General features: G+C 36.2%; 2 protein-coding genes across 2 annotated transcripts; both read left to right on the top strand.

The window, feature by feature from the left end:
• The first annotated feature begins 15 nt into the window (after positions 1–15).
• Positions 16–2899, top strand: eIF3m (eukaryotic translation initiation factor 3 subunit m). Its single transcript, XM_022812606.2, has 4 exons — positions 16–205; positions 1087–1281; positions 1571–2201; positions 2554–2899. The coding sequence occupies exons 1-4, from the start codon at positions 16–18 to the stop codon at positions 2678–2680; spliced, it is 1143 nt and encodes a 380-aa protein (XP_022668341.1). The 3' UTR covers positions 2681–2899.
• A 1004-nt stretch (positions 2900–3903) lies between these two features.
• Positions 3904–7988, top strand: LOC111253349 (transmembrane protein 208). The gene is made up of 5 exons (XM_022812607.2): positions 3904–4328; positions 5096–5263; positions 5711–5847; positions 6268–6352; positions 7099–7988. The coding sequence occupies exons 1-5, from the start codon at positions 4323–4325 to the stop codon at positions 7237–7239; spliced, it is 537 nt and encodes a 178-aa protein (XP_022668342.1). The 5' UTR covers positions 3904–4322; the 3' UTR covers positions 7240–7988.
• The last annotated feature ends 738 nt before the right edge of the window (positions 7989–8726 follow it).

The raw sequence follows: 8726 nt of genomic DNA, 5'->3' as shown, positions 1-8726 counted from the left end.
ATCAGCGTGCTCACAATGAGTTTGCCGATGTTTATCCCGCTCACGTTTAATGAGCAGTGCAGTGAGATCCACCAAATGTTCCTCGAGTTCAATGCACCAATCTCAGAGAAGCCGAAAGAACTCAATGCAGAAATCAGCGACTTGCTCGGGGTGTGTGACGTTTGCTTCAAGATGCCTCCGGAGGATGCCGAGTCCGTTCTTAACGGTGAGGGCCCTTCACAGACAAGCTGGAATCCTCCTGCTGGGTGGAGGACATATTAGAGTACTTGCTGTTCCATTCTATTATTATTCATAAGTATTCATTCAATTATTATTCCATTATTCCTCATAAGTTTATGTTTTGGTGATCTAGTGAGGGAAATGTGATTATAAAAATGTTATCCGTCTCTAAATACAAACGTTTCTAGATGTTTTCGTGCAGAGAAGCAATCAGCTTGGGCTCAGCTATCTATAATTATAATAATAATAAGACAGCCATTTATAATTAGGTTTCATCTTACGTATTCATGCGCGGACTTGCTCATCCGGCCTGTCGAAGACCATGAAACATAAGCTTAGGTCTATACGTAGAACCTGACAGGTGGAGGCATTCTGTACTCCTATAATAAGTTTAGTGTATTAGTTAACTTCTTACTTTTAACCCTAGTATCGTGACTTATATGCTGAAGTATGTACAAGATATCCTACTTATCTCAGTGAATCTATTTGCATTTGCCAAAAAGAGACGATAGAGCTGGATGTGGCTGAGTTTTTATGAAACATTGATTTTATGAGGGAGATGGCCTCTCGTTTAGGCGCGAAACACCATGTCGGCTAAATAATCTTCCGGATTTAACACCGAAATTCCAAAGTAATCGAAACCGTTGATGTCGAGTCGAAAGGTTAAATGTTACTGTTTAGTTTATAATGGTTGTTGTTGTTTTTTTCGAATAAACCATCGATCGTGTTTGGATAAACAAAACTGAGACAAGATAGACATTTATTTTAATAGCCCTGCACAAATATATGGAAATTTGTCTTTTCATTTAGATATTTACTACACTTCATATTTGTTTTGTCTTGTTTTGTCCTTCTTTCATGGAACAGGTTTTGTTTCTATTCTCGTCTGCAAAACTGACAATATTGAAGCTGACTACAAGCTCTTTTGTGAGCGCTTGGAGTCCGCAACAGTTCAGCCCTACCTAGGAGTCGCCTTTAACGTTCTATATAACTTTTATGAAGGGCTTGCTGATGACTGCCCTAACCGCGTGGATGTCTTCTGCTCTTTACTCCGGGTTGCCGGTGAGTTCTTTTATTTGACAGATAACCATGTAACTGAGAAAAAGCTGTGTATGTCAGTTTTGGTTATATTCTATTTACATTAGCAATTTTTACTGTGTGAAATCAAGCTCTCCTCCTTTGTGCAACGATTTGTATATAATTCATCAACCAGTAATATATCAAAATCCAAAGAAATATTATTAGTTCCAATTAACTCTGCTTACTCTTGCTCTGCTGATAGCTTGGAATTTGACTAATGTCGAAAACTTTATCTTGTATGATGTATGCTATATGCACTTTGTCCCCTTAGCCAAGGTCGGCTCCGTGCCTGAAGTATTCCAGGATGTATCGGTGACCAAGAAGTGGCTAGAAGAGATTAGGTGTCCTGTCGACAAAGCACGCCAAGTGTATCGTAATATCCATTCGGCTTTGGGCTCTACCAGCGTTTCTGATATGCCACTGCGCGTTATGGTGGAACTGCTATCGACGTATCAGGATCACGACGCTGCGGAGGCAAATCAGGACGCTATCAAATGTATCGCGTTCGCTATCAGCGATCCTAATACCTATCTCATGGACCACTTAATACCACTAAAGCCAATTAAGGCTCTTGAGAACCAGCCAATCAACGAGCTTCTCAAAATCTTTGTCTATGGCAAGCTGTCCGAATATCGGGAATTCTACCGAAAACATAAAGAAGTGGTCGAGCAGCTTGGACTAGATCACGAAAAGAACGTAGAGAAAATGCGCTATTTGACATTCATGTACCTGGCAGAAAAGAATCAGGAGATTTCGTTCGATGACATCAAACGCGAGGTCGAAATCGATGATGTTGAGGGATTCACGATCAACGTCCTTCGTACTAAGCTGGTCACCGCTAAAGTCAACCAACCAAATCAGAAAGTCATTGTTGTCAGTACAATGCATCGAAGCTTCATGAAGTAAGTTATAGTATAAAAAAATATATGAAAAGAAAGATGCCTATAAATGTGTATAGCTTTTGTGAATTAATAAACGGATACAATATCTTGGATGTAGAAGTAAATGGTCATTTGCAAAGTACTTTTTGTCAATAAATTAGATATAACTATTGTATATAATCTCTATAGAGGCGTTTACGCTATTCAGTTTTGTGTAGCCTTGCGTACAAGCGATTTTCTTCATGTTCAAAAAAAAGTGCTACCAGTTACTTTTTATGTTTTAGTCTTTTGTTTTCCCTCAGATAAGACATCTGTACTAGATGACACCTACATTAATTAGGGTTCATTAATAATGCTACCATGTTGATTGCAGGAATGAATGGGAGCAGCTTCGCGAAATTCTCTCGGGTTGGTACCAGCGATTAGAAAAGGTGGAACAAAGCACGCAGCAGATAGTTCAAGCCCAGCAGCAGATGGCAGCTCAACAAAGCCGGACCTAATGATCGCCGTTGTGAATGTGCACCCATTCCATCACTCTGCGACGGATACCGATAACTAGCCAATGATAGGCAATATCGAGCTCTTGAAGAAAAAGTATCCATAAAAATAATAAAAAAAACAAAACTTTATAATAGTAATAATATTAATAAATGTATAGGTAAACAATGAAATAAAAATCCAACTTGACGCCCCACATTGAGTTGGCATTTGAACAATAAGGTATGATTGTTATTTAGATATATATGTTAGAAAATACTTTTTAAATAGTTCGTTTAGTTCTTTTAATCGGAGTATATACCTAGTACGATTAGAAGTGGAAAAAAATTACTGTAAGGCTTGCAAAGATTGTGAGTTGCAAGGCAAACTTAAAACAAATTTTCAATTTTAGGGAAGTAGTGCGCCTATATGCCGTTTCGTCATAGCAAACGCAGTAGACATAGTGAGCTATAAATCATGGAATATATCATCCCAACTCTATATTATCTTTGTGAACTTGTCGGGTGGTTAACTTGTTATGTTCCACTTTTTCGCCTATTTATTGGTGTCTTGTATGCTGCTCAAAGTGCGGCCTTCAAAATCATCGATCAATGGTCACTTTTCTCTATGAAGTATTTTTTTCCATTTCAGATAAGCAGGAGATATCACGATATGGAGAAACAGACGCAATCCATAGACACTGTCGTACGGTTATCCCACGCCTACTACTCTCTCTCTGGTGTATAATAAGTCAATTTATTGCTTGCTTGTTTTTGTGTTATATAACCCAATCGCTAAATGTCAGAGATGTATGTAAGTGGCTTTCGGCTCAAAGTGCGGACAAGGGCACGTAGTAGTTAAATAGTACAATTACGTCGTTTGTAGGTTAAATGATCATGGTTCTATAAGATATGGCAATGTATGTTTCCTTAACGGAGTCCACAAATAGTACGTATATTTAGAACACAGATAAAACGATGTTCATTCAAAAAAATATTCCACGTATTTTTAAGTATATATATTCGGAAATTTTTACTGTACTATAGCAAAGTCGTTTCCATTTATCATTCGGTCCTTTCTTCATTCTTCTTGCGTTCTCCACACATCCGGTTCTGAAAACATATTTGTCTTCGCTCATTCAGACATAATCTCTGTCAGAGCGCGCTTTTCAACAACATGCATCCATTCGTAGTTGCTAGGCGACTAATCCAATAACGGCGTTGAATCGCTTGGTGTGTCCCGCTTCCACGAAACCGGAGTCATCAATGGTTAAACAGCTGAGAAATTGTTTCTGGCAGACCAACGGCATTCTTTGATCAACACTGGCGCAACCAGTGGGAATCTTATCTTGCACGTCGAGACCAAACAATCTACTTGCACTCTTAATTGAAGTTAATAATAAGAGTTAAACCGCTGACGTCAACATGATCACAACCCGATCCTAGTGGATAGTTCAATTTAACCAAACTTCCTCTATACCGAGTAAATTATAGTAATAATCAAGTTCAAGAAATTTCAAGGACACTTATTATTACCACTCATTGTTTCCACAACTATAGGGGCAAGGAGGTATTTTTGTTTTTTAAGTACTGTAGTGCGTGTATTATACGGAGGTGGATATAGAGTTGATTGGTCGCGAAAAGCTTTAACAGCGCAAGTTCTACGATGGTTGTAAGTTGACAATTTACGAAATAACCGTAACAGGCAGGTGCTAAGTATCACCCTGTCGGTTAAGACCACAGCTGAGGCTGACGTAAACTAGAACACTTTTTCACGTAATATTTCGAATGTATGTGACATTGAAGTACTCACTACAAAAATATACTACCACCACAAGTTTTTCCCGGAAAAATGAATAATCTCAATTGTTATGAACTTACTTGATATACATAAGTACTACAAAGCTCAAGCTACAATATGTTTAATTCTACATAAGGTAATTTAATTTAAAGTGCTGTAGCAAAGTCAATTGGCTGTTTTATTAAGCTTCGAATATTTATGCTAATACTGTACATTCAACAGAATGTTTTATTTTACTCTGTTTGCTGTGAGCACGGTTGTTATATGGAGATTCTATAAAACAATAATTTGTCACAGTCTTTATATATAATCTTTATTTTTCATTTTCTGGTGCATGAAAACCTTGCCAATCAATATACGCCTTTTACAGTTCAAACGGCAGAATATTTTGTAATGTAAGATGTTAGCACATGTCGTTTACAACATTTTTCCGAGCTCTACTAATTAATAACAATATTTTTTCATAAATTTTTCCGCATCAAATCTGTGCACATTCGAGTGAATTTACATACGTGTTGATTTTTTTGTGAATATTAACTACAAAATATTCAGACCTGTACACATATCGTAAAAATGTATTTTGTTAAGCCTATTATTAATAGTGTTTGCTTGTTGTGCTTACCTTTGAATCAAACCAGGTTGTGGAGCCCAGAGGGAAAAAGGAAGCGACGAAAGGACAGAAGCAGGTAGTCACAGAAAACCGGGATACGATCCGCTTCTATGTTATTATGTCGTCAAGTGGCATAACTCTGTACCTGTTTGCCGCGATATTTATCTTTACTGGCGGACTCACTAGTGGTCTATTTGTAAGTATACAGAATTTTAATAGTTGTTGTTAGGCTTTTAAACTTTCAAACAACAGCGAGAGGTTCGCGTTGAGCGAAAGGGTCTTTCCAATTTTCAGATCAGTCTATTAGATTAGTGTATCACTTTCACCCAGTAATTAATGCTAATCGATATATATATATATATATATATATATCGATTACCATATAGTTATCAAATTTCTCATTCGCATAATTCCTTCTGCATTTAGTCAGATTTTGCATATCAACCATTAATATAGCACACCTACATATGTATATATCACACATATAAAATGTTTATTATTTAATATTGAACATTTTCTTTTTGCTCATTTCTTTCACATAATCAGACCCCTAATTATGACCAAGTGTTCCGTTCTATAATTACGTATAGTAAAATTTGCCTTTCCTGTATTGTATTTTTATCATGCGGTGTGGTGCGAATAGACGATTCTCTCGCTTACAGCTTTGGTTCAAGCTGGATGTATATTTATGATGCATAGTATGGCTACACCTATGTTTTCCGAGACAGGGCAATTACTAGACGGAGGCACCGACCTCAATATGAAAAATGGCTTTTGTGAGTAAGTATTAAAGCTGGAGTCAATACGTCTAAGTCATCTATAGGATTAAAATGCATCTGGAAAGCAAATATTATGAAGTATAGTATTTTCCATCTTTATCTGGCAAGATTATGTGATAATTATTACATATCAAGTTTTGTACAAAATAAATGTTTCAGTTCAAATCCTACCGATGAAACGTACTACACAAATTGTGTAAACAAAGAAATTTATATTATATGAGCTTCAGAGTAACAGTATTTTATGGAATCAGAAGTGGCAAAAATAACATCAATGGAATTCCCCTATTTTTAGTATTTATACCTAGTAGAATATTATATGTAGAGTCATCTGCTGTTTGGTTGAATTGCTCGGTTTCACTATGATCATATTTTTCTGAAGCATCTAATGTCGTTATTAACTGCATTTCATAATTTTAAGGTATTTGAAGGATCTTGTGATCCTAAGTTCGTTTGTTGAAGTTCTCGCTATGTTCTCGAATTACTTCTGGTGCCTCATGCTTCTCGTGAGTATACATTTTTATACTGTGTTAGAGAAATAGTTGGGTCCTATTTATTTTATGGCGTATATGTTGTATGAATAAAAAAAAAGTATAGGCACGATTGTGGCGGTAATAATATTTCGTTGTCACGATGATGATTAATAATCATAATTCTCAAAAAATAGCACTTAATATGCCTTATAACAGAGAAAAGCGTGCTATAGAAGCATGTTTGTCGCTAAGATCCCTGGTGCGTTCTGGTAGTCTTAATACAGCTTTGGCATTACTTTGACGCTTTAAAATTTAAGTACATGTATAATTGAAGAAGCTCAACCTTTCCTCTAAAGGCATCTGTGGAGTGTTGTTTTCAGTAACAGTAACCCAGTGCTGCGGCAAGTTCCGTTTAATTTCTTTAGCCCATGCCGGTGGCAACTGAACATATCTATATAATATCTGTCGAACGTTTCTATACTATGTATTTATCGTCTGCAGCAAATCATGTTAATAATTTTCTAATGCCTAGAATGGGCAAAAGAAAACGTACACTACAGACTAAATTAGCGTTACACATTTTTCAAATAACGGCTTTTCCTACCAATGCGCCATGTTATGATGGAATCTTGTTGATTCCATCATAACATCATTGTTGAAAACGCCAAACACTTGTCTAAAAATTACAATGCTCCTGATATTTGAAAAAAGGTATTTGTTTGGATGATATTAAGAACATCATTGATACGTTTTTGGTTTGGGCTACATTCCTGTTGTAGGTACCGATTTACGCGTTCTATCTTCTGTGGATTAAGATTCTTGGTCCTTGGTTTTTTGCCCCTCCTGGGGAAGAGGAAGAACTCTCGGAAAAAAAGCAGAGGAAATTGGATCGTAAGATGCGTCGAATGCAAAGTCGCTAAAATAATGAGCTCAATACAGTTAATATGAATGAATTAACTAATAATTCTTTATTAACTAAAAAGGAAAACATCGGGTGTGTGAGTGCATGTATGCGCGAAAAAAAAGCATAAATGCGAGAATACAAGTTATAGCTAATAGTGGCGTTCGGTGTTCTTGAATATGACCGCCACCACAGATCCATCTTTAGAGATCTTCGAAAGCTAATTACCGCATGTTTTTAATACCTATGCAACTGCCCCGGGCTGATACAAAAGGTTATAGTAGGGAAGCCTTGAAATAAGTTTTTTTTTCTTAAAATGAAAATGACCATGTACGATGAAAAATGTTGAATTAATTTATATATGCTGTCATAAGGTGTGTTGTTTGACGGTGAATTTCTCAGCAAATGCATGGTAATCATATATAATAATATCTCCGACAAACTGTGCTTTTCTCATAAGACGACTCTTAGTAAAACAATACGGAACTACTGGATAATGGTGTCTAAGGCAAGGGCTCGAAGTGACATTTAGCAATCAGTATTGATAGAAAATACTATATTAATGGAAATGAACTGAAATATCGACACATGGAATTAATAAGGTAAAAACCCAAGACAGGTTAAGCTTCCATTGACAACTGTTTTTGACTGAAAAATATTAAAGGGGAATATACCGTCCTTTAAGACGGTGAACGCCAAATGTTCTCAGACGTCTCGGATGTTCCGACCCTGTGATCTACCTGTAATAAAATAAGTTGGTATCACGTATGTACGTGTGTGTGCTTCTTTAGGTAAACTAGCACACATATATATATATATATATACACATATGGAGCTTTATACATTTGAGATCTCGATGCCAAAGCTGACGATTTTTAAATTAATCGCTCATTTTTACTTTACAGTTATAGTCTTATATATGTAAGTACGTCGAGCTAATGTAATAATATCGGTTCACGATTTGTGCATTCTCAGGTTCGATAATTTCTTATTATTGGGCGGATTTCCTATAGTTTGTTAAGCCATCTGATATACAGTTATCGCTTTTGGATGTGGCAAATTAATTTAATTGATAGGAATTAATAAGTGGTATGCATGGCGCTGAAATGAGCAGAGATTGATTACTCTTCAGAAATCTGCTGAACGCAATTATGTGGCCGCTAATTAAAATTGTTAAGAATCGTAGTATACAATCGACTATGTTGAAATAATTTCTAGGTAACCAAAAGTAGCTTGTGTTGCGGAGAAACAAATAAGTACCAATTAATTAAACTTAGTTTTTTTGTATTTTTAATAGCTTATAGTTAGTTGATAGTTTCTTTGTCAAATAGTTAGCCTCGCATAGTGGAACCTTATATCAACAAAAAATGACATTTTTTACTTTATTGAAAATTTGATTCTTCTTTGATTTTCTTCGGCTTGTAAACTCTGTGTTCGCGGTTTCGCATGGAACGACAGGTCACAATAATGGCAAAACCTAGTATCAAAAAGAATAGGCCAGGGACA

Source organism: Varroa destructor, unplaced genomic scaffold (assembly GCF_002443255.2).
Source record: "Varroa destructor unplaced genomic scaffold, Vdes_3.0 BEIS01000006.1, whole genome shotgun sequence".
In the NCBI taxonomy this organism is placed as follows: domain Eukaryota; kingdom Metazoa; phylum Arthropoda; class Arachnida; order Mesostigmata; family Varroidae; genus Varroa; species Varroa destructor.
This window is presented reverse-complemented; position numbering and strand designations above follow the sequence as displayed.

What these genes read in the sequence shown, in the direction of transcription:
- eIF3m (XM_022812606.2), top strand. Translation starts at nt 16, where the DNA reads ATGAGTTTGCCGATGTTTATCCCGCTCACGTTTAATGAGCAGTGCAGT. An exon ending in CTCTTTACTCCGGGTTGCCG is followed by an intron (nt 1,282 to 1,570) that starts GTGAGTTCTTTT and finishes TTGTCCCCTTAG; the next exon opens with CCAAGGTCGGCTCCGTGCCT. An exon ending in ATGCATCGAAGCTTCATGAA is followed by an intron (nt 2,202 to 2,553) that starts GTAAGTTATAGT and finishes TGTTGATTGCAG; the next exon opens with GAATGAATGGGAGCAGCTTC.
- LOC111253349 (XM_022812607.2), top strand. An exon ending in ATGAAAAATGGCTTTTGTGA is followed by an intron (nt 5,848 to 6,267) that starts GTAAGTATTAAA and finishes CATAATTTTAAG; the next exon opens with GTATTTGAAGGATCTTGTGA. An exon ending in TCTGGTGCCTCATGCTTCTC is followed by an intron (nt 6,353 to 7,098) that starts GTGAGTATACAT and finishes TTCCTGTTGTAG; the next exon opens with GTACCGATTTACGCGTTCTA.